Below are 26,982 nucleotides of genomic sequence, written 5' to 3'. Positions count from 1 at the left end.
ATAGTGCCACCTTAGGTATGACCATCACCTCTATGACCTAACAGCTTATAAGGAGCGTTATTGATTTCCATAAAAGTGTTATACTGTCCAAATACCTAGAGTTTATAAACAGTTATATTATTAGTTGTTGATTTTCTATTGAATTTCACTTTCTCTTCTTGTTCCAGTTAAACATGAATATTGGGATTTCCAAAGTGAAAAACTTCACGAGACAGTCACAAATAGGCTGTTTCGGGCAATGTGCCAAAAAATCTGCCCTATATTCGAGGTCCTAGCCTGTTCAATACAGCCTGCATTGTTACAAACCCAAGAGAGTGTTGTATGCTTATATATATATTTCACTACCACTTAGAACTTTCGTGAACGTGTTTTGTATTATTTCGGTAAAACTATGAGAGTATCAGTTCGTGTTAATGACAACTGGGTAACAGTGCCATGTGAAAGTGGTAAGAAAGTGCAATGGCTCATTGAAGAAGCGTTGCGGAAATCGTCAATCAATCTCGGTGCAGAAGTGTTGGAACTGAGAACTGCCCAGGGAAGAAGTCTGCTAGATCCCGACGATCTAATCGAAGACGTTCTTAGCAATAACGACTTCGTTACAGCAGGTAAACCTATATTCATTTACATGACAGACTATTGACATATTCACAAATGTAAGAGTGAGAGTTCTTGCGAGAATGCATGCCACATACAGCCATAGATAGACACCGTTAACGTAGCTGGAAAATCACAAACTATCTATGTATATACAGTTTGTTTAAACTTGTTTAAAACACTGAAATATAATTTCAATACTTCACAATCTGTACATCCACCAACAGCCAAGGGGACACCTGGGTGACATTCGTTTCAACTACCTGTATAATGTGTCAATAAATTAAGTAGTACTGTCACAGATGATATATTCATAATTTTAGTAAATTCAATATTTTAACTGCATCGCATGTCCCACTTTGACGGAATGGTCAACAGACACTCTCGAGGATATCGGATTAAGACCACATGATTCCAAGCGTACTCGAGTACTTGAGACGACAGTCTGCGTTTCATAAATAGCGTAAAGGGTCAAAGGTCATTAGCCTATGCAACAAGTCGAGTGAACGTGTCTAAAGGTTGCGTTCGAATTTCACTGTAAAAGGTATTCGGGTCTCCTGCTATCGAAGACAAGTAGGCTGGACACACCATTGTATCGTCATTGGAGTGAAAATAGGCGTCTCTGTGGTTCACTACAGGCTGAAAATTGGACTTTTTGGTGGTGGTGACCCTGACCGTTCGAACAAAGGCAGGTACAGTGCAAATCCATTGTTACGTGGCACCATGAAGATGAGTCTTGCCATACGAATATGTTTCTTTGTATTACTGGTAGTCGGCAATATCGAAGTCAACCCAGGTCCACAAACTACCCGATCAAAAACCCAGACGGCTGATAATGCAATAACCAAAAAGATATTGATATTATAATGGACAAACTAAACGAAATATCAACAGACTCGAAAGAAATCAAGGCAAAATTCAACAGGTTGGAAAGACGCATGGACAATATTGAAGACACGCTGCACAGTCTCAATGAACTGCGTACAGAAAACTCAGAGAGGATTGACAAACTCGAAAAAACTACTGGCACCCAAGAGCTGAAAAGCTTGAAAGAAGAGCTAGCTATTACAAGGGGAGAACTGAGACAACAGCGCAAAGAAAATGACGATCTGAGCAACAGAGCGCGACGATGCAATCTTATATTTTATTGGCGTAAAACAGGATTCCGAAACTGTGAATTGGGAAACAACTGAAATGAAAATCAAGGATATTGTAAAAGATAAACTAGATATTGACAAGAATATATCATTTGAGCGTGTCCACTGCATTGCTAAAGCTCCATTGGTACGCGGTTTTCGCCCAATTATTGCGATGTTCACATTTTTCAAGGATAAACAACAGGTCTTGAGTAAGGCAGCGAATCTCAAGGGGACTACGATCTCTATTGATGAAGATTTTGCACCCAGAACAAGAGACATAAGACGAAAACTGTTTAATCTGAGACGCGAAATAATGGTGGCAAGTGACAAAGGAAAGATGCATGGGTAGGTGGGTGTTCGTTGGGTTTAATTGAAATTTTCTATATCCTCTTTGCTGATGACTTGGTTCTATTAGCAGAAAGTGCTATCAAACTGCAGAGACTTCTGAACCAACTTGAGTTGTATTGTAGAAAATATAAAAGAAAAGTCAATCTGGATAAAACCAGTAAAGTAGTCTTCAGAAATGGTGGACCGCTTCGTAATTACGAAAAGTGGTTCTATAGGGGAAACGGGTGTCAGTTGTGTCATACTTTAAATATCTAGTAGTTGTGTTCTCTTGCAGTGGTTTATGGAGTAAAGCTCAAGAGGTCTTGGCAGATCAAGCCTCGAAAGCTCTTTTCTGGATTTGTACTAAGATCAGTTACTTTAGAGACGAAGCTATTGACATATGTTTTAAACTTTTTGACACAAAGATTCTCCCTATTTTGAGTTACAGTGGTGAAATCTGGGGACACATTGAAGGCCGAAATATTGAAACTGTTCACGTAAAATTTTGTAAGAGATTAATTCGACAAAGAAAACATGTCATAGATGCAGCTGCCAGAGGAGAACTCGGGAGATCAACACTCAGATCGATAAGACTGCCCGAAATGGTCAAATATTGGCTAAGGCTTTTAAAAGTGAAATCTGAGCGGTACATTTACCGTGCATATAATGTTCAATACGAAATGGCAGAAAATGATAAAAACTGCTGGGCGTCAAGTCTTAAAAATATACTTTTTTTCGTATGGTTTTGCTGAGTGTTGGTTAAATCAGGGAGTAGGGAATGAAGACATTTTTTATCGCAATTCAAACAGCGATGCAGAGATATAGATGCACAAAATTGGCACGATCTTATTAGTAATTATAGTAGGCTTTCAACGTATTCTGTATTTAAAACTTCACTATGTATCGAAAGCTATTTCCACATCTCAATGAAACCCATTTTCAAAATTGTACTGACATCATTCCGCATATCATCTCACACACTTAATATTGAAAAGGGGAGATATACTGGTTGTCCAAGAGAACGAAGGGTATGTTCCTGTGACAATGCAACAATTGAGGATGAATTCCACTTTCTGCTAGTATGTCCTTTGTACAACGAGCTTATAAAAAAATATATTCCCCAATTCTACCACTACCAACCAAATATGGATAAATTTGTACAATTATTGAACACAAATAAGACAGAAGTTACCCGTAATGTCAGTAAATTTCTATTTTATGCTTTCAAATTACGCAATGATGCTCACTCTGTAACATAACACACCTTTGACTGTAAATGTATTTTTCTGTTCTGACTTAAGTGCCGGCACGTAGGGCCGGTGGCCTATAGTGCAAAATAAAGATTATTATTATTATTTCATAAATAGCTAGGATTCACAGTGATCATATGCTAAGTGCTTGCCATATAGTTCTAGTGTAGACTTCCAGCTTGAACATAAACTGTGTGCGGTCTGGACTAATTCCCTAAGTTCAAGTAGTGATCCCGGTACAGAAGTTGAGTCGGTACATAAGATGTAAGATGTGAGAGTGATTCGAGTGTAGTTACTTGGTCTGTCAGCTGTGTGCGAAGATCGAAAAGTAACAGTACCGACGGTAGTGATATAAATATTTCCTGAAATATTTACACAATTTTAATTGCATAGGTGGGTTTAATGTTGACCCTGGATATGTGGACCTGGACCTATAAAGACATTTCATGTTGCCTTTTATGGTTGACATATGGACGATGTCATAACTTCGTTCATGTTGCACAACGTTACGTTGGTCATGTGGCGACATCACTAAACAAAGCTATGTTGATTTCAAGATACATATTGGCAAAATCAATCGATCGATCGATCGATCGATCGATCGATCGATCGATCAATCAATCAATCAATCAATCAATCAATCAATCAATCAATCAATCAATCAATCAATCAATCAATCAATCAATCAATCAATCAATCAATCAATCAATCAATCAATCAATCAATCAATCAATCAATCAATCAATCAATCAATCAATCAATCAATCAATCAATCAATCAAAATAATTTATAATGCGCCAGACTCCAGAACGAAAGTACTGTTTAATTGCACAAATAGGGGTAAATTCACACACTTTTATGGCTGACTCACGCATTCTGAATAGCATGTACCACCTAGAAGTCTTTACAAATACACGAGACCACATTTTGTGGCAATAATTGGCCATATCACCATGGCTGTTTTAATGTCCAACAATATCACAGAAAAATACAACAGCAAAGACTTTCCTCACCCAGAAAAATCACTTTATTCGGTAGGATAATCTCTATCAGCTAACCCACTTTACAATAATCAGATAAGGTCAAAGGTTACAGTTGGCCAAAGATCATGTTGAAAAGGATTGTATTTTACTGTGTTGCAAGTAAGTAAGTACAAATTAGACATATATATCAGAGTGACAAAGTTCAAGATACTTCTGACTTTATATTGGTTATCAAATTGTTACCTTAGATACTTGCTGTACAGGGAATACCAGGACAATATAAGACTGTTTCATAGAGAACAGGTGGTGATGGGGAAAGAGGGTGGGTTGGAAGAGCAAATTCTTGACCTTGTCGTTAGGGTCCAGATATTGCTGAATAGGCTGTAATGCCTCAAAGGTTACTCAAATGCCGCCACCCCCTCTTGGGTAACACCTAATGCTTTAGTCTACCGCAAGAGGGCGTCATCCATAAAATAGATTAATACTTAATCTTCCTTTATTGCTGACTCACGCATCCTGAATAGCATGTACAACCTAGAAGTCTTTACCAATACACATGAGACCACATTTTGTGGCAACAATTGGCCATGTCATCTTGGCAGTTTTAATGTTCAACAATATCACAGAAAAATACAACAGCAAAGACTTTCCTCACCCAAGTGGGCCTTATATCTAACAGAACAGTTTACAGCTAGTGCAGATTTGAGGGCCGAGTCTACATTGGTTAGGAAATTTTTACCTTGGAGTGAGGAAAGCTTTATTAGCCATTACAAACCCAAACAAGCTGAATGTTGGGTGCAACCCTACCAGCCACGTGACTGGCAGCCCCACCAGAAGCGCTACGGAAAGGAAGTTTGTACCTTTACATAAACCGCATAGCAAGTTGTCAATTAAGCTAATTAAGTCATATTAGAGCTAACAGGAAAAAGTCTTGTACCATATTTAAACTAGTACTTTAATCCTCTCCAGTTCAGGCAATCCTTTCAGCCATGTTTCCCACTTGTGGCAGTTTACTGGATCGATATTATCATCCTACCCCTTTCCAAGTTTACATTCATCCTGGAAAATCTTCTTTGCTTGGAGAACATAAGGACTAACAAATCCTAAGGGATCATAACAGTCCATGACGAGTGTAGATTGGAATCTTCTGACGTATTTTGATACCAAACATATCTGCTTCAGTATCCCAATGAATACCCAATGCTCTTTCTACAGGTTCAGAGTCTAAGTCAAGAGCCTTCACTTCTTTGGCTCGTTCTTCGAGAGGTACAGATCGGATAACCTTCTTGGTGTTGGAGGACCATTCAGTCAGACGAAAACCTCCCTTGAATAATAACTCACGTAGACTGACTATCATTTCCGTGGCCTGGTTATCTGAATTCACTTGATGGAACATGCCTTCTATATCTCCCATGACTGCAAGTGACCTCTCCCTAAAGCGTAGTAGAACACCAATCAAGTTATTTGTAAGGTCTGGTCGCTGAAGAACTTCTTTGTTAAGGGAAGTCCCCCCATACTCTGCAGCACAATAAAAAACTATTCGAAACTTGTCTGGCTTTGCAGGATGATGCAGTAAATACCATTCACTTCCTTCTGGGTTATTTACCTGATCCAGTGGCACCTTCTCAGCGTAAACTTTGTCTACTAGGTCTTGAATACCTCCCTTGTATTTCTGGTGTAGTTCTGGGTCCTTGGCTAGTCTTCTTCCGAAACACTGCAGTCTCCTTTATGCCAGTCTTTGATTATTAGGCAATTTTGGTATGGACTCCTTAAATGTAATGTCCAAATGATAATGACCATCCTTCATGGAAATAGACTCATTCCATTTCTTTACTACTCTATTATCATCTTGAGAAGGGTGAGTTTTATACTTAGCCAGAATTGGCCCACTATCCAACTTCCAGAACTGCTCAACCTCATCTTCTAAATGGTCCTTTCTGTTCATCAGACCTGCATGAATAAAGTTACTGATAAAAGACTCGTCGGCTGACTTTGCAATAGGCCCATTCACTGTCCAACCTAGGATTGTTCTCACAGCATAGGGGTCATCAAGTCGACCACACCTGACTTCTAATGGAATGAGTGCTGTTGGGATATTTTGACCAATGAGAATGGATATACTGTCTAAATCATCTTGCAGTAACTTCAGGTCTTGTAAGTGGCTCCATTTGGTGATATCACCCATTGCTACATTTCTTGTCAATGTAGGAAATGACTTCATTGCAAACACTCTTGGTAAGTCGACTATCTTGCATGTTTTATGCCGACCTGTAGTTGAAGTAATTTCTAACTGCAACTCTACAGCAGCAACAGATTTATCTTCTCCAAGAGTTTCTAAAGATAAAGTAGTATCATGACCTCTCAGCTGTAACTGATCAGCCAAAGCTGTAGAACAAAATGTTCTGTTACTACCTGAATCTAAGAGTGCTTGAGGTCTGATGAACTTACTCTGACCCTCTACTCCTACATAAACTGATACAGTAGGCAGGGCTACTTTTACTGTAGGTTTGTCACACTATGCTGGTAGACAAGCACAACTTTGAGCTTCTACATATAATTTCTTTTCATCACCACTGCATGGATTGCCATATCAGCTTTGTATCATCAGTGGGTACAGGAACTAAACCATCATGCAGTAAAGCTTCTTACCACAATCCTTTACTGGACACACATTGGCTCGCCTGCATTTGCGATAACCATGGTTGCTATAGTCCAGGCAGCCATAGCACAATCCTTTTTTCTTGACAGTTTCTGAGGAGTCATCTTCTTGAACTGGTCACAAACTGTGAGTGAATGTCCTTTACTACAAATGTGGCACTTGATCGTGTAATTGACCTGGGTATTTCAGTTTTGTTAGAAGTCACTTGATCACTCTTAGATGTTTTGCTATTTGTAGCTTGAACATTAAAGCTGGCACCTTTACCCCGTACAACAGATTTACGACCTTTAGCCACCTTTCCTCTAGCCTGAATTTCAATCTTCCCAAATACCGGATCACAAGCCTCTTGCGGGATATCTAGCCCTGTCTTTCTTGGTTGTATGTGCTTGTTTTCGCCATCTGGACTGTAGTTGGCAGCAGTAACATAACTTTAACCATTCCCTCCTGAGAATCAACATCATTCAACCTGTCCACAGCTCTTAGTGTTTCTAAACATCCCCTAACATCATCTGCACATTCCCGCAAAGCTTCACCATCATTTGACTTTATGAGTGGTCCACTGACTATTGTATTGGCCCATGCTTGACTTATGGTGTAGGGATTATTTTGAAATGTATTTCTTTCAAGTATGTTGAACGTTTCATAACTATGGTAAACAAATATGTAAACCCATTTTAACAAATAATGTAAACAACCAATCGCCTTTATTTGCAGCTTGCACAATACTAGACACTGCAATTGCAATCAGAGGCAGATAAACCACTGCATAAGATATTATTTAATTTGGAATCGACTAAAATGTGTATTGTTAGATGTACTATTCAGAAAATATAAAGAAATCCCTTAACTTTTAAACAAAGTGTGCAATTCACTGACATGCGAAGCCCGTGAGGATATATTGCCCATCACAAAAAATGAAATGCCAAAACTACGGCGAGGTCGGGCCTGTTGAACAGCATTTTTTTTACTTTTTCTTTACTTTTTCTGGCCTAAGGAACAAGATGTAAAGTAAATCGAACGCATCTTCGGAGTCACTGCAGTAGGCGTCCTAACGTTGGATGACTTTTCCCTTTCACATGATACGTGATGGTATGCTTACCCTGCCTGTTTCCTGACAATTGTCAAAAGACTGCTGGACACGACGTTTTTTGGGCGTTTCACTTGCTGATATATTGCATCTTGCAGTCTTCAAATGAAGGAGACTTTCATAACTACTGTTACTCACGAAACATGCAAAGTGCACGTGCGCGCTTCTTTTGCACTTTCCCAAACAATAACAATTTTTAACTGGACACTTTTTATTCGAATATAAGCCAGCATATAATAGAGACCTATTAGCGAGGAGTCACTATAGGTACACATACTGTCACTTTTGACTTTAGTGAACCATACGTTCAAAGCGCGCGTGCTAGGAATCATCACGTAAATTTTTTTTAATGACATCGCTATGTATTCGAAAAGTTGCATATTATTCCAAAATTTGCAAGGGGCAGTTGCCCCCCCCCCACAGGCTACGGTACTGGAGACGATCATGGATGTCATAGTTACAAGATCATTTGTTGAATCTTTGTTAATAATTCATCGGTAAATTGCCACTTTCATTATTGCATTTGTGAGTAAATAAATGTGGTTATCATTTTTCCAGAGCTAAGAAGTGTTGGCAAACAGGATGAAACACAAAGTGTGTCCACACTGTCACAACAACGGCAACTGTATCCTTTACATGTAGCTCTTTCTTTCCTTTTACGTCATTTAAATGTTGGTAATATTGTAAGTATTGCATTTTATTGGCGTGCGTGTTTGTTTTAAAAATGAAATCGTGGACCATCGTTCACTTTTTATCGTTCACAATAATTTAATTATAAAGTGACTATAAAATCACTTCTTACTGATATTGCTGACACTAATAACAATTGATTACCTTTGGAAGAGTGTTGTTAAAACGAATAACATGAGTGACAGTCAAACACATTAGTTTTCCTTGAAGTTGTATAACCAGTGACAGTGTATATGAAGAGCCTACTGAGGTAAATTATCAGTTTATTGTTTGTTGTAAAAGGGAAACATGTTTTGTAATATATCATGCACGGTGATCATTAATGTATTCACATTCCTTGGTCCCTCGGGTGATGATCCAATCACACTCATGCAGACTTTCAAACTGGGGGTCGTGCAAACATTGCCAAAGACCATTCGTCCCATAACCTCACAATCAATCAATCAGATCAGACAACCACTTTACTTTTTTTTAAATCCCATATGTTGTATCCCTCTTCAAGGCGTTCGCATTTCGAATAAAACCCTATGTATAAACATGCCATCATAAACAATACTATCTAGTCCTGCTTAAGTACTGTAATCGACCCTCTCATTCCAAACAGCTTTCGGAATGTAAAGTTGACATAAACATGGACCACTCCCTTTCTCTATGTATTACACCATGCCGATTGCGAAATATCGAAATGTAGAATGGTGTAAGCCGTGGCTATATTACATTGTAACTAAATGAGCCTGCATCTTTCTTTCACGTTATGTGTTGTCACTGTTAACTACACGAGGTGCACTGCTCGTAATTTATTAGGTTGCTAAAAAAGTAAAAATATTGCTTCAATTTTGTCATGTCCTAACCCAACCAAGTCTAAAGAGTTAATAAATATATCAACATTCTAACTGGTTTTGAATGAACTCAATTAGCCGAGGAAGATAAGGTTGCGATTACTAAGGCATAACAACTTTTATTCTTATGTATATACCGAAGACAATTTCTCATGCTATTTCCTGACACAATGTGATGTAAACTAAATAATCAACGTGAGGCCATTGTTGGATATACATGGTTGGTAAAGTAGAATAGTGTGTCAACTAACAATGCTTATCTTAACAATGACAGGTTCTAAAGTTAGATGGTAACTCGCTGTCCACCGAGAAGCTTGTGCAGCTTGGTAAAGGAAAGTACAAAATAGAGGTAAAAACAAAGTGCCATTGTCTCCACCTTTACCTCTTAGTATGAGAATTTGTATTTTACGAATCGACGGCTGTGTGTCATGCCTGTATTTCTATGTCTCCCATTGTAATAATTTGTAGGCATGCATCTGTCTGTCTCTCTGTTTGTCTGTCTGTCTAGGGATGTATGTATGTATGTATGTATGTATGTATGTATGTATGTATGTATGTATGCATGCATGTATGTATGTATGCATGCATGCATGCATGTGTGCGCGTGTGCGTACATGCATGTGTGTGTGTATGTGGTGAGGGGATATTTATGGGTTTTTAAAATCGGAACGTGGCATTGAACATATTAATCAGTGACTATCAGAACGTAAAAACGTTATCTTGATGTTTTGACACAGCCAAATGAGAGATATTGTCTAATAGACATAGTTGTCTCCCCAGTCTAGTCATATACTCACATTCACATCGGACAATTCGTGAAGCATTGTCCTCAATTGGGAATTTCTTTTCTTCTTTTACACAGTTGACCGACGAGTCATGGAAAAAAGTTCAAAAAGCAAAGGACTTTTTGGATAAAATAGTCAAAGACGAAAAAGGTAATAGTCAATATCAATCGACGTTGTAATTTTGTTGAATTAACCAGAAAAAGAGTTCTAAAAAAGGAAGTTGTCTTCAGTTCGAATTTTTCCAGGTATTGTCAGTTTAGAAATAAAAGAATCTATACACAAATCAATCAATCAATCAATCAATCAATCAATCAATCAATCAATCAATCAATCAATCAATCAATCAATCAATCAATCAATCAATCAATCAAACACACAACCAAACAACCAACCAACCAACCAACCAACCAACCAATCAACCAACCAACCAACCAACCAATCAATCAATCAATCAGTCAATCAATCACTATTAATCAAACACCGACTGAAAAGATTAACTGAAGAATGCAAATGCTATTAAACCGGCATTCACAAGGAACATATTCTTCGTCACTGACAAATCCTCTACCTTACTGCTCAGTTGATCAATCAAATTTGTGGCAACATCTCTTCTTACAGTTCAGAGCTATAGAGGTGAACAGGTGTTGCCGTGAAGCGTATTCAAATTGAATGCTTTAATGCTTATTTCCTCTTCTATCTTACTTGGTTTAGTAAAGCAATTGTGTCAAGAGTGCATTTAAACTTTTCGACAACATTTCAATGTATGCTGGTGAAGTTTTAAATGTAGTCTGAACGACTTAATGTTGGAAAGAGACGGGTCGCGTAATTTTTCGTTATAGCCAGATTATGTTTCCTTCCCACTTTTCCAGTTACCTATGGAATTAATACTGGGATTGGGAGGTTTGCTGATTGTGTTATCAGTCCTGACAAACTGAGGTATGATCTCATATACATGCCAACATTAATATCATTTCAAACCATTGTTAATTGTGTTTTTTCGTTCACTTTACTTTATGGAGGCGTAATCGATTACTTTGTATTTTTGACTCGATGCCAGAAGATTTGTCAAGTGAAACTAGGCTGATGTAGGATTGAACTGGTTTTATACAGTTGTACAAATGTGATTGTGAATTGATCAACCAATTTCTCTTTTCAAATAAAGACATGAAATTAAATTTATCATATTGGTTCATCAAGACTTTAAATTATCTTTATTCGTGCTTTCCATCTTTCAGTTGTTAGAACTAACAAAGTACAAGTTATCATTCAAAAAGTGGAATTCTAGCATCACCTCTTTCTCGATCATGTACAAGAATGCCTTGAGTGTTGAAGCATAGCTTCACATCCGATGCCAGATTAGGTATCATAAAACCGGTATGTGTTTATCTAGCAATGTGTCAAGTGGACAAGCGCTGAAGATACAGTGAGACTATTTTCCCCATTCGGTCAAACGTTATATTTTCATATTCCAGTGAGTTACAAGAGAATGTGATTCGGTCACATTCAGCAGGAGTTGGAGAGCCTTTGTGTCCCGACAAGACACGTATGCTGATGGCAGTTCGAATAAACGTACTGTCCAAGGGACACAGTGGCATCGCAAAAGAAACGTTGGAAAAATTCATTGCTGCATTCAATGGTAATTAATTTATATAATATTGTGCGTCTTTTTCGGGTTTAGGCGTGTTCACGAGATAAAATGAATGTTTACAGGTTGAAATCTAGCATACTTTGTTGTTATTCAAAGTGTACATAGCGGCAATAATCAAGAACACCTAGAGCTTTAGTTATCTGTAAAATTTAGTCCCTATAAACCTCTCCAACATTCTAAATAGAAATTTCCGTCGACTTTTATTTTCAAAGGTTAACGCCGATAGTGACTATGGTATAGCACAGATGATACATAATAAGAATTTGTGTATTAAGTGAACTGCAAAATTGAGATCATTTTAAAGAATGATGGGAAGTAGTACATGTCAACTAATCTAAGCTGATGCTTCATGACTTTCCACACATTAACTTAAGCTTTGTGTGTGGGAGTACTTTTAATACATGTCGATCTCAATAACGAGTTTCTCTATATTATTGCTAAAACAACTCTGTAATCTTTCCATAGCTTCCTGCCTACCCTACGTACCAGAGAAAGGCACTGTCGGCGCCTGTGGAGACCTGGCTCCCCTGGCTCACTTGGCACTTGGGTTGATGGGTGAAGGTAAAATGTGGAGTCCAAAAAGTGGAATGATAGATGCTGAAACTGTAAGTTGAAAATAAAGTAAAAAACACATTTAAGCATGCTTCGAGAATCAGTACTACATATATACGAATTATGAAAGTAATGGATCAATAATATGCAAATAGTATGACCTTCTTTGCATACACAATATATACCGTTTAAGACTATGAGGCAGGATGCAAGAAAGTTACAGTTGTGGAAATTATATATTCATAATTAGTATACACAAAGTAGATTGATCAAGAAGTACTATGCATGATTTGTATAGCAAATATACTTAAAATCTCTAGTCACCCGAAATAGTTCATTGCAATGACTATTATTTTTTCTGTCCAATGTGACGTTTTCATAGGTACTGAAAGGTCATGGGCTAACCAAGATTAAACTTGGCCCAAAAGAGGTAGGGACATACAATTTATCAGCATGTTCTATAATAGACAGTTCAAGCATCGTTACCGTTGTCAATTCCAAACAATTTTGCATTTGGAAATGCTTTAAATCTGTCACATGTTTTATTCTTTGAGCTCTGCTATTATTTGTTTTCTACGTGTAAGTTGGCCAGGAAACCAGTAGATATAAATGAATACACATTACCTGATACATGTACGTTTGCGTATTTATGCCAGTCTGGATGTGAACACAACTATGCCGACTTTACCCCACACGTGCAAAGTAACAGCATCGTAACTTGAAATCTTTCTTTCAGGGTGTCGCCCTGATAAATGGTGCTCAGTTGATTACATCGATTGGAACATTAGGTATGAAAAAAGCTTGACTTGTAAGCAAATCGAAAATAAGGGAATTCAAAAGATTGTGATGACTTGTAATAGCATCAATGAATGAACATGTGGTTCCTCAATACTCGTATATAAGAACACATGCGGAATGGTGAATCATAGCAAATAGAGAGGAACATTTAAAGGTGATTCAAAATGCTGACATTCACTATCGCTAATGTGCTAGACGACATGTTTGTGAAACGCATTCTGGTTTTAAAACTTTAAAAACACGTCTGCAAACACGATAAAATGAGTCAGTTCCCTTCGGATTTACTTCGACAGTTTTCGGGTATTTCCGGTCCCACCTCGACCATGGGATTACACGGGATAAGGAGTACTCGTTAGCACTAGGGCTATGACGAGCGTAGTCACTAGGTGAATAAAACTCAACAGCATTGTGAAATAATACATTGCTGGTGGTTAAAATAGACATCAGTAAACAAAAACTACAGTCCACATGACTGTCTTATTAACCCACATTTACCGATATTTACTCACACTTTCTGACTAATTGTCAGTGTCTGTGGGTATAAATGCTAAAATATTATGGCAAAATAAATTAAAAAGGCTAGACAAGATATACATAGACACTTGTTATGTTGCGTGTTTCACATTCATGGACTTTTATTTGTCTGATTTTTTATTATTTGCCAACAAGAAGCCCCGTAGTGATGCATTGACGGCATCCCATGGACAGCATATTTCAGCCCAATCATACTCGCGTCGCCTTTTGAATTTAACAACAAAGTAAACATATTTCATCTTGAATAAATATACTAGCTATTACTAACAATGGGAAACTTCAAGAAGGCGTATCAGGACATGCAGTGCCACAATATAATTGTTGGTCCCATAATACACTAATTGATTCGATTTGCTCCGAGCATATGGAAGCACGCTCCGAGTCATTGCATCATGTAAATGGAACTGTGATCGATCTAATTTTGTTGTCCATATATAAAATGAGAGTGACCTGTACTGTAAATGTTTCACAGTTTTCGTTGTGGTCTTGTATTGTCACACGTTTGGCTTGTGAACGCAAGTTTACAGCTATTATTTTCGGCCAGGGGCTGTCTAGGGTGCAATACTCTAGTCCGAGTCTGAGACCAATGTAAACCTCAGTAAAAAACGAGTGCTAGTATTCAATTCCCACATTTCTTGCAATAGTACTCGCAATAGTGCTAATGCCGGGTGCTAGTATTCAATTCCCACATGCATTTCTCTAGACTTTGACGTCAATGTCCGCACCATTCATACCATACGTGAGGGTCCGCTTAGTCTCAGCAATGTCCAACACACGAGAACGACATTTTTCCGGACTGCTACATTGAAGACGGGTCTCCGTTGACGAAACCACCGAGATAACTTCAGGAACGAGCCGTGGACTGCCTCAACTCCCACAAACTGTGGACAGCCGACGTGGCACTGTATTCTTCACTATTTAAAGACTATGTAAATTAACAATTAGTGAATACACCTGGTCATTAAAATAATGCATAACAAATAAGACAGGTGGTTTAAGAACCAACCAATGAACACTCTTTATCGTCAAAATACCCAAATATCGGATTTGCGGTATGAATACCAAGAGATGGTTAAGTTTCCATTGTAGTGTATATAATGCTGTAAGTACCATTTACATGTAATATGCGAGGAAACGTCTAAAAACGCAGATAATGAAAGTTTAAAAGTTACGATATAATATTTGTCACTATTTATTTCTCTTTTATTGATAATTCACTTTATGAACTAAGGGAGGGTTACTTTTTAGTGTAGTCTGGTTTTCCTTGGAAAATGTTCCAAAGTCTTATTTATTTTTCTTTCAAAATTGAGCGATCTAGAATTGAAAATCACCGTAGTTGCATATATATACATTTCAACTGAGTTGTCAGCAATTGCCATCACAACATCGCCACCAAGCGGCAGCCTCAAACACAAAAATCGGTATTTCGAATATATCACTTGTGTGGTTCTATAGACACTCAAACACAAGTTTCGGCTTTGTTTAGTAAAACACTAATTATATACTCTATCAATTGTCAAGGTAAGTGAACAGTGCCAGTGTTTTCTCAAATAAAATTGAGCTGAAGTGAGAAATATTGTCTTTCCGCTATTATTTTTGAGCGCGAAAATAAATGCCATATGTCTGTGTTCATACATTAGTATATACCTGTGTAAGCTACACAGACTTACGAGACAGGGCATGTCACCGACACCATGGAGACTAGGTGGGTTCAAATACAAGATACTCTGAAGAATATGAAATGACAGTGTGTTCTCACTTGTCAACATAAATAAAGAGCTGATACAAAACATAACCATTCTGTACAAAAAACAAACATGAATTGACTTTCAAAAACACCACCAGGTCAATTTCAAATAATTTAAATGAATACAGTACGATATTCTTAAATGAATTTATGTCTCTTATTATCAAATACAAAATATGAACAGGCGATTATTTAAATCAATCGGATATAAAATGGGACGACTTTAAAGTTACAATAAATGTTACTGGCAAGTGTAGATAGAGTATAACATAATATGTATAAGACTAAAATGCTAGATATAAAACTGTCATGGAGTTACCGTACACTGGAACTGAGAAAAGAAATTTCACCTAGACACAATAAATCGGATAGCTTCAGACAAAAATAGATCTAGAACCAATACTTAAAGCTTGACTGTTCAAATAAACTTCATGATAAACAAAAGTTGAACTTGATAATTCACGGAAGGCACCGTATAATCTCGTCCGTATTCAGCAATGTAGAAATCCCTCGAAGGAGAGCCTTGTCTCAAGACAGACAAAGCTATATCCCTCCTCACAATTCTAGCGTACAAAAACACAAGGTTCGAGAGCAACGAAATTTCGAAAGTTGTCAGTGTAAATAGCACGTGGAAATGTTGGCTGTTTTTGCAGTGATGTCAAACTTATATGTCGTGTATATCCACTTATATTGCCTTGAAAATGATTTTCTTAAGACAGGCTTCTTTGTCAATGTTAGCAACATGCACTCAAGGTATAAGATAGAAATTCCTTTCTTGTCAAATAAGATATCCAAAGGTATGTGTTCTCAATACATATCCATCGGTACATTTCCCCATAATTAATCTTTTCACACTTCGTTCTGTAGTTTCACCTTCTATAAGGAATGCAATTGTTGTTCCCAAGCCACGATTTACGAACACTTTGAAAGTCTTAGACTTACCTTGCAATTGTACATGTATGATCTGATCGCTTCACTTCGTTGACTACTTCTTTGTCAGCAATGAGTTGTTCCATGGTCTAGTGCTAGAAATGGAGTGCGTATAGCGACAACTTGTGAAGGCTTTTTAGGGCAAGGATAATAAAAAATCAGATAAATAAAAGTCAATGAATGTGAAACACGCGACATTACAAGTGTTTATGTATATCTAGTCTAGTCATTTTGATTTATTTTGCCATAATATGGGGACATAATATTTTAGCATTTATACCCACAGACACTGACAATTAGTCAGAAAGTGTGAGCAAATATCGGTAAATGTTGGTTAATAAGACATGTAGACTGTAGTTTTTGTTTACTGATGTCTATTTTAACCAACAGCAATGTATTTTTTCACAATGCTATTGAGTTTTATTCAGCTAGTGACTACGCTCATCATAGCCTTAGTGGTAACGAGTACTCCTTATGATGTCACAAAATCCTGTGGGCTAGGTGGAACCGGAAATACCCGAAAACTCTCGAAGTAAACCCGAAGGGAACTGACTGAAAAAAGGTCATTTTAAGGTATTTGCAGACGCTTTTTTAAAGTTTTAAAACCAGAATGCATTTCACAAACATGTCGTCTAGCAAATTTGCGATAGTGAATGTGAGCATTTTGAATCACCTTTAAGATACTCTATTAGGAAACAGTAGCCCCGAGTTTACAAATGTAAATCATTCGAATAAATCATCTTGGGAACAGATCATCACCGTGTTACAAAAAGGAGATATCAGTTTAATAGTGTATTTTAGATCAAGGTTGACATCCTAGAGATATATCAGGATTCTTAATGGTGAAAAAACAAATGTTAGATGGGATGGCTGGGGGTAAAAACAACATGATATGTAATCTCAATAACATGGATGTCTGGTTAAGAGAATGTATGGTCTACGAATAACTGTATCTGAATGGTCTGTTGTTAATATGCTACTACAATGAAAGCTAAAGCCTCATTGGTGATTGATTGCCGTACCAATACAATCGGTATATTGTTCTATATGACTTGGTAGATTTTGACTGTATCCTATAACAATTCAACAAACTAAAAAAAGTATTTAAAATACAATAACTTTTGTGAAATATGGGGGAAAATATCTAGTCATTAATTTTATGTGGGATATATATAACATGATTTGTTAGAACATTCCCTGTTAAAAAAACATAGAAAGATTTGTGTTTTCACTTTCACAGAGTATTGAAATAGTAACAATGCTATCAACTGATTGGAAGGAGACAACTCAAAAGGTGAAAAATTGAAAATAAGCAGTGTAGAACGCATAAAATATCAGACCACAGACATAATTTAAAGTCTTGCTATCTCCAAATGAAGGAGACTTTCAAGAGTACTGTTACTCGCGGAAAATGCACAGTGCATGTGCGCATTTCTTTTATACTTTCCCACACAAAGAATAGTTAATTTGCTATACTGCAAAAAGTAGCTAGCGTACAATAGAGATATAAGATACATATTAGCGAGTTTAATGACCCATCAACATAAATCGCGCATTTGCAAGGAATCGTCACGTAAATGACGATTTTAATAACATCGCTATGTATTCAAAAAGTCCCTTTTTTATTACTTTTTTCAAAAATCTCAGGGGGAGGGGTAGCCGCCCCCTGTCCCCACCGCAGGATACGGTACTGGGCACGATGTAAGGTTTTCCTGTAATACCTATAAATCTGAAGTGAAAGTACTTGTAGCCAGCCTTTCAGTGGGACATTATAGGGCGAGTGTTTATTATAATGTCAACACACTTTGCAAAACAACTTTCAATTTGAAATAGGGTTGTCGGTGGCCAAGTGGTTAAACCACTTGCCTCTTACCACTGCGGTCGGGGTTCGAACCCCATTCAGGGTTCGATTAAATTTACCACGCTGTAAGTAAGAAGAGTGTCATTCAGTTTGACTCTACCGGAACAACGCAGGTTTTCCCCGGGTACTCCGGTTTCCTCCTGCATTAACACTGAACCCATGAGGGATGGCCCACACTGGACTTCTTGGGAGACAAGTGTTTAAATGCTTAAAGAACTATCCAGTATAAATAAAGATTATTATTATTAAGGTCGCCATCTTATTCGTCATTAGCATACCGTCATTAGCAACGTGTGCACGAATGCTAACATGACTAACAATGTTCTGGTTGTAATTTATTGAAATATATATCCTAATTGTACCTTTGACTCCTCGAGACATAGTATCGAGTTTAACTTTTATAAATGCGATTAATTCAGATTTTCACCTAAGCACACATCTTCCGCCAACGTGACCATTACTCGTTGTTCTCAGGATTTGTTGTGTAAATAGACTGGGAATTTGTTTTGATAAATGTTGAAATCGAGCTAAGTTCAAATTATGTTTTGATGAAAGAATTAAAATAAAAGCGGGATGGAGCTATCTGTGTTTGCACATAAACACAAAGTGATTTACAATTAGATAATTTTTTGATAGAACCGATCTCTAAAGTGGGACGGTGTAGAGCATTTGCCATTCGTGATGAATGGTTCCTTATATGTTAGAGGTCAAACCTAATCTGCTTCTGTTCATATCTGAACAGTAACCCCAACTCCTTAGCTCAGTTACAAAGGTGCGTCTTTTGTTCAGTCAGTCAACCGTTCTACATTGTTACCCTAATATTTCTTTACCAAGATTTGTACATATAGATTTGGAACTCAGTGAACAGTTTTTTAATTTGTTGGTTTCTTTTTAGCACTGGAAAAGGCTGCGGCAATAGCAAGACAGGCAGATGTGGTTGCAGCTATTACATTAGACGCCTTAAAAGGCACAACAAGAGCCTTTGATATTGGTAGGGATTGTTACTATTCACTGAATGTCACACAATGTCTCTAATAGTAAGAAAACACCAACTTCTTCAAACACATTTCGACTGCACATTTCAGTCTTGATAACAATGAAATTTCAGGTATTAATTTTCGATCTTTGATCATTTTACACAGTGGAACTTTTGTTGTCTTTGGAATAAAGGCCCCACTGTGTATAACGATCAAATTGTATTACCACTGTATAACATTCCCTCCTCGATGAATGAATGAATGAATGAATGAATGAATGAAAGAATGAATGAAAGAAAGCGAAAGTTCCTTACAAATTTTCTCTATCTTTAATCTTTATATTTCAATTAGCGAGGATAGTCATATATAGGCTTCTGCATTCAATTAAACCATGTTTTATAGAGACTAAATAAAACCCTCCATATCAAATGTCAAACGGCCAGAAACCAGACAACCTATTAGTCTAAAATGTGTACGGTACTCAACTGTGTTGAGATATGTTCAATTCATATATAGTAGATTTGAATAACTAATGAACCATAATGTTATCAATGGTTGATATTATTATGTTGTCGTAACCAGATCTTCATGGAGTGAGACCACACAAAGGTCAGCAAGAATCTGCAGCCACATTTCGTGCTTTGCTTCATTCTGATTGCCATCCGTCAGAAATTGCTCAACACTATGAGACATGGAAAAGAGTGCAAGACTGTTATTCCCTCCGATGCTCTCCCCAAGTAAGGAATCCTACCAATGACAGATACTGCTTTAATGATTTATAAACAAAAAAACAAAAAAACAAACAAACATATTAACAGTAAACTTACTAACTAACAATTGACTAGCATAAATACACCATACACGGTTTAAAAAATAGGAAGTGACAAGTACTAAACGTTATTTACTAATACGAGTGCCAACCCTGCCCTGGCTGTACATGGAGCATGGCTATAAAAAGAATGTATTAATGAACATATTCTGCAATAAACCGTTTTTCAAGATTATTAATATTTATCAAATGTAAATTGTTTATTAGAATAACTCACAGAATACCAAATAATCTACCATATTGCAATCTGTATTGGACTATCTGTGTACACATATAAGCGACCTTCCTTAAATTAACTATTGTGTAATCCAATTCCTAGTTTAACAAAAGTGGACCTAAAATCTTGATAATGATATATTGTATCTTGATATTTCTAAAACTGAATTTTTCCATGTTTTAAACAATATATATATGCATCCGAATACAAATCATATGACAAGGCATTGCATACTAATAACAGCAGGAATAACAGTGTAAAACAGACGTCTTGTTTCACTTTCGATTTTGTCCTTTGCAGGTTCATGGAATTGCAAGAGATACGATTGATTTTGTAAGAGGTGTCCTTACAACAGAGATCAATAGTGTGACTGATAATCCTGTATCCTTTAATCAGATATGCATCATTTCACACGTCTATTTAAACACAGAACTGCCCTATATATAGAGGATTATGGCTAATCTATGCAAATGCGGGAAATTCAAACTGCTGTACAGAGCACTAACTTCTGGGTCTTGTTTTTCATCATTTTTTTATGTGCTCCGAGAAACACACAGGTCATGTATCATGTACAAATTGTTTGTGAATGTCGTAGGATGGTAACTTGATACAAAAATTAGTCTGTTTGTTTCATATAATGAAAAAAACTTTCAAAATGAGACAAATTCCCCTGCAAACAGCTGCTTAGATTGTGTGTCACTCAGTATTATTCAAATATGCGGCTATTGCATGTGAACAACCCAGATAGGGAATGTTTATCTTTTGGTGATTACTTGCCAGTGAATCATCACAAGTTCTCCACCTCCAAACATACAGTCAGTCATATGCAAAATAGAGTCCCAGGCACCCGCAGCCGTACCTTTAATTTATGTTTATGACATTATGTGTAGTCGAAGCCTATCAGCTTTGATTTAATTTTTACTTTAAACCTTGGATCGGAGTTCAGGGATGAATGATGGCCATACGAAACGAAATACAAGAAACTCCTTAACACCAATTGCAAAGATTGTGTTCCCTGACAGGCAAGAAATCATTTCTGGTGGAAATTTCCATGGGGAATATCCAGCTAAAGTGAGTGTAATGTATTAAACTAGTGGACATTTCCACTGGAAATACCCTCCTATGGCAAGTATGATATATAGCAAATGGAATTTCTGGAGAATAAGGTGCATATAGTGTAGGTAGTTGGAATTTCCACTGGGACTTTCCTGCAAAGATGACATTAGTACAAAAACTGGAAAATGGAGAATATTCAACCGAGATGAGTATGAAGTAACTAAGGGAAATGTACCTCCAAAATATGTATGATATGGCTGGAAATGGTTAATGCATGACAATAATGACATGATAATCAGTGCATTATTTGAAAAGGTAGGAGTCTTCTATGGAATTCCAAGTTTCATGCCAAGATATGACATCCTTGCTTTATCACTACTAGCAGACTGCATTTCCATGTTTGCTTCACATGTTTTCTGAAGTATTCCAACGAACAATTCCTAGTTTTGCCATTCAATGTTATTTTTCTTCTTCGAAACACAGTATTTTAACTGGTAATTGGCACCAGGATAATAATATCAAAACAATATTTAAAGCAATTAGTAATCGACCCTATATTATTCGTAGAATCTTCAGGGAAACAATATATTTCCATAAACATAATTTATCAAATTGTAGGATACTACACAAAGGTCAACACAATAACTACATAACACTACAGTGTCATTTGAGATGCAACCGTCCTTGTAATCACGCAGTGACTGTGAATAAATATGCACAGGCAACTTCATCTTGGTGTTTTTAAATAAATAAAATGAAAACAAAATGACATCTTATTATATACATGTATACAGGTTTTAGACTATTTGGCGATTGGTGTTCATGAGTTAGCAAATATCAGTGAAAGAAGAACAGCAAAGCTGACCAGTGGTGGTAAGTGTACTAGAGAGGATGTGCATAAAATATAAACAAGACCGGTGTCATGTATCATTCCATTTCCAAGGCAGAAGTTTAAAATACATGGTTGAGCTACATGGACATTATTCTTAAAATTTCCCTAATGTTTATCGATAAATAAAACAGTCTTTTTTTTCCTGACAGACAAGTCTGGCCTTCCCCTGTTTTTGGTAGAAGAAGGTGGTCTGAATTCTGGGTTTATGATTGCACATTGCACTGCAGCAGCCCTGGGTAAGTATGACCACAGTATGTGATATTAAAGTTGTTTGAACTATCATTTTACTATCATGTTATAAGTTTTTAAAGGCATAAACGTTTTATGAAGTGCTTCGAGAAAGACTCACTGGAACTGATGATAATTTTGGAATATCTAGAGTGCAAGTACGATGCCATTCTTTGATTGTAAGTGCAACTAAATTGTCAAATTCCAATCATTACATTCTGCGTTTACGACTTCTATCTCCTGTGACATCAAGTAAATATCCCACAAAATCAACCCATATTTTCCCAGTCAAGTCTCTCGACTTGATCTAGCTGACAAATTATCTGTTACAGTTTCAGAAAACAAGGTTCTGACGCATCCATCGTCAGTGGACTCATTACCTACCAGTGCGGGTACTGAGGATCATGTCTCTATGGGGGGTTTTGCCGCCAGAAAGGCTCTCTCCGTCGTCGAACATGTTGAACAAGGTAAATAATCTCTATTGAGACATGTACTTGGCAACCGCAAACATGAATAAATTAGCGATGTCATAGGAACGTGTACTGTGGGTGTATATCTAGTGTCTTATTTTATGTATTCTATTTAACATTTAAATATGTTGGCGAAAGAACAATTTTATAACAGTTACTTGTCTTTTATCAAACTCTACTATCCAATTTACAGTTCTTGCTATTGAGCTGCTAGCTGCTTGTCAAGGTCTGGAATTTCGGAGATCTGAGGACGAGAAGAGATTGAGAACTACAGCCCCATTGGAAGAAGTATACAAGATGGTACGGGGAGTGGCTAAGTGAGTAATCTGAACCGACTGTAATTTAAGATACAAAATTTGTGCGCCACTTATATTTTACAAGTTTTCGTTTTTAATATCTTGGTCTTTACAGTAAATCATGTATAAGGCGTATATTTAATTACAGTATTCACCATATAACATGGTAAACTGTATGGTTTTGACATGCTACTTATTCAGGATGATGAAAAATATGACAAAGGAATGTGTCACAGGGATTATTTTGCCATGGTGTTAGCATGTAAATCAGAGTAATTCTTAACGACATGCATGTAAAAACCAAGACAATGCCATTGAAATGTAGAACATTAGAATAATTATGCATATGTTTACGGGTGGGCATGTGTGTCATTGAGTGACTATGTATGTATGTATGTATGTATGTATGTATGTATGTATGTATGTATGTACTTAAAACTATTTACCTTGTTATCAATCAACAGGCCATGGGATAGAGACCGTTTCATGGCTCCTGATATCGATGCCGTCGCCGAATTGCTGCGAGAAGAAAAGGTATGAATCACCAAGTTATTAATTTGCAGCACAGCTGCTCTCTTCAAATCGAGATTACTTTGTGCACTGAACAAATCTCGTAACATCTCGCTGAACATACGTTATCTCTCCATGTACTATAACTATTTCAACCTATCAATGACTCAGTTTACGAACAACCATATACTGTGACATTTAACACATACTTTCGATTCTATTTCTACAATGGTCTAGAGTACTTATAGTAAGGATATGGAGAGGAAACCCACTTATATGATATTTCCTTTTATTTCGACATGGCGAGGCAAAAAACAAAACACCAACATTTAAAAAAAATACAAAAATGATATACATGTAAAGTATTTGTAATTGAGCATGAAATGCAATGTCAGTTACCTTACATTATTTCGATGATTGAATACAATGAAACTTCTGATGACTTCATATTCGCTATGAAAAAGCGGTTTACTTCTTACAATACTAGAGTATATCTATATCTTTTCCTAGGTATGGAAAGTGGTCGAACCATTTATTGACGACTACAAAAAGAAAGTTACGGTGCCGGCTTCTGCAAAATAGTTACATGTAAAGGAGCTGACAACACAGTATTGTTCCAAAATGACCAATGAAATGACCAGGAGCAAAACGTTATTGATGAAATTCTATATATACCTACCTTATATGCCATGAGTGGTGAAAGAAATGTGTAGTTGTGTAGTCACTTGTTTAATAGTGTGGATTATTATTCGTAAATGTTGCATGACGATTATACAAAAAGTCTCTAGTAACCTAGCCAAGAAATTTTCAAATCATGGTTATTTAGTCTAGTCTCTCTATCCATCGAGAAGCATTTGCATCAACAACCATGTGTATAATCTAGGACTATATCAATGAGTGATATAAAGACACATTTTAAATGAAAACTAGATATTAAGCTCTGGTTTAAATTTTACAATGGAGAGATAGACTTGTGCCCGATTCCTTGAAAAGGCAAATGTTTCACAAATGGTATCGCCAGCATTTACTCATAAACTTACTATTTTAAAAAACTGTTTATTTTATTTTTAACAGATCGACAGGCCAATCATTTAAAAAAATTTTATGGCGAATAAAGTATTGAGGCCCTATGTGGACAAACATACAACAATGGACACTATTAAATATGGCTAGCAACAGGTCCACACCCATAGCAACTTCCAAATGGCAACCTCCAAGTGAAAAGATAACAGTGCTAATGCACTGAAATGGTGCCTGTATAAGAAAGATTAATAAATATAAATAAATAAATAAATGGTTAGACAAGTGGATGAACATTTAGCAAGGGAATACATATATGCCTAGCAACAAGACCATGCCAACAACAACAGCAAAAAGAGGATGTTCAGATATACAATTCAAAGATAACGATATGGATGGTTAGGCATCCAGGTAAATGCTAACCCATACACTGTAGAATTTATAATTATGTATAAATTATGCACACATCTATAAAGTCAAATCTAGTTCATTTAACAGTGACATCGGTCTGTTCAGCACAATATTCTGCAAAGAGTCTCATATGCTCCACAGGTGCACATTCCTGTAAATAAAACATGTATTATCTCTTCTATGACCAGTTGACTTCACATTCAACATCAGTAGCCATACCGCATACGAGACAGACTACATGTATGGCTTGTGGAGCATATGGTTCTAATGTCGCCATTGGTTGGAAAGAGCCCTCTTGCACATTCTAATCATCACATTTTGTGATCTGCTTGTACGCAAAAACAATAGTAACTTGAGACTCCTTGCATTCCGCATTTAGGCATCGGTCAGATTATCTGACCTGAAAGGGTATGGGGATGGGGTGGGAGTCATTGGATTGTTCATCTGCAAAACCCAAAACAGGCTGACATCCCCATCCCTTATTTATAACACATGATGCCCCATTTCCTCCATATCATATTCACATGCCAGGTATTTCTTTGGGGACTGAGAGTGGACTTGTCTTGCATAGCAAATACTTAATAAGACAGAGCAGTGAGAATGGTTGTGCATCCGGTGATGGTGAAGGCTGTTTATGTCAATTGTATTATAGACTACTAACAATTGATATACATGTGTATTTATTACATTTATTATCATATACACAATGTATAGCTTTATAGTTTACACTCTAGTAATAATGGTATTTTGTTAATAAAAGTTCCAACGAATTGATTGTCTTGTCATTATTCCTTATTCGTATCGATATCAATATGTGTCAACTTGCCCAATTACCCAGTATTGGTTAAGACATCGGATACTTAAACACACACTAGAAGTATTAATTCTCACGTTTAAGTTTGTTTGAATTTATTGAAAATGAAAGGGAGGTTAGGGGTTGGGGAATTGAACTAGAAGTGAGGTCTGGGGTTGGGGAATTGAACTAGAAGTGAGGTCAGGCGTTGGGGGAATTGAACTGGAAGTGAGATCAGGGGTTGGGGAATTGAACTGGAAGTGATGTCAGGGGTTGGGGAATTGAACTAAAAGTGAGGTCAGGGGTTGGGGAATTGAACTAGAAGTGAGGTCAGGAGTTTGGGGAATTGAACTGGAAGTGAGATCAGTGGTTGGGGAATTGAACTGGAAGTGAGGTCAGGGGTTGGGGAATTGAACTGGAAGTGAGGTCAGGGGTTGGGGAATTGAACTGGAAGTGAGGTCAGAGGTTGTGGGAATTGAACTGGAAGTGAGGTCAGGGGTTGGGGAATTGAACTGGAAGTGAGGTCAGGGGTTGGGGAATTGAACTGGAAGTAAGGTCAGAGGTTGTGGGAATTGAACTGGAAGTGAGGTCAGGGGTTGGAGAATTGAACTGGAAGTGACGTGAAGGGTTGGGGAACTGAACTGGAAGTGATGTCACGCGCTGGAGAACTGAGCTGGAACTGAGGTCAGGGGTTGGGGAATTGAACTGGAAGTGAACTCAGGGGTTGGGGAATTGAACTGGAAGTGAACTCAGGGGTTGGGGAATTGAACTGGAAGTGAAGTCAGGGGTTGGGGAATTGAACTGGCAGTGAGGTCAGGGGTTGGGGGATTGATCTGGAAGTGAGGTCAGGGGTTGGGGAA

General features: G+C 37.2%; 1 protein-coding gene across 1 annotated transcript; it reads left to right on the top strand.

Annotated features, from left to right (window-relative positions):
- Positions 1 to 396: 396 nt before the first annotated feature.
- Positions 397 to 26,023, top strand: LOC144453913 (histidine ammonia-lyase-like). The gene is made up of 20 exons (XM_078145271.1): positions 397 to 605; positions 8,598 to 8,664; positions 8,952 to 8,979; positions 9,843 to 9,917; positions 10,431 to 10,503; positions 11,223 to 11,289; positions 11,826 to 11,989; positions 12,467 to 12,606; positions 12,936 to 12,983; positions 13,290 to 13,341; positions 19,319 to 19,414; positions 19,983 to 20,137; positions 20,747 to 20,827; positions 21,452 to 21,517; positions 22,297 to 22,375; positions 22,544 to 22,630; positions 22,955 to 23,089; positions 23,286 to 23,409; positions 23,853 to 23,922; positions 24,409 to 26,023. Exons 7-20 carry the CDS (start codon positions 11,899 to 11,901, stop codon positions 24,478 to 24,480), a joined length of 1,296 nt encoding a protein of 431 aa, XP_078001397.1. The 5' UTR covers positions 397 to 605; positions 8,598 to 8,664; positions 8,952 to 8,979; positions 9,843 to 9,917; positions 10,431 to 10,503; positions 11,223 to 11,289; positions 11,826 to 11,898; the 3' UTR covers positions 24,481 to 26,023.
- The last annotated feature ends 959 nt before the right edge of the window (positions 26,024 to 26,982 follow it).

Source organism: Glandiceps talaboti, chromosome 1, assembly GCF_964340395.1.
Source record: "Glandiceps talaboti chromosome 1, keGlaTala1.1, whole genome shotgun sequence".
Classification (NCBI taxonomy): Eukaryota; Metazoa; Hemichordata; class Enteropneusta; family Spengelidae; genus Glandiceps; species Glandiceps talaboti.
Note: the sequence above shows the minus strand (reverse complement) of the source record. Positions and strands in the feature narration are given on the sequence as shown.

Coding starts and splice junctions, on each gene's coding strand:
- LOC144453913 (XM_078145271.1), top strand. CDS start 11,899: ATGCTGATGGCAGTTCGAATAAACGTACTGTCCAAGGGACACAGTGGC. Junction 19,415..19,982: donor AACAAGAGCCTTTGATATTG/GTAGGGATTGTT, acceptor TGTCGTAACCAG/ATCTTCATGGAGTGAGACCA. Junction 20,138..20,746: donor CCCTCCGATGCTCTCCCCAA/GTAAGGAATCCT, acceptor TGTCCTTTGCAG/GTTCATGGAATTGCAAGAGA.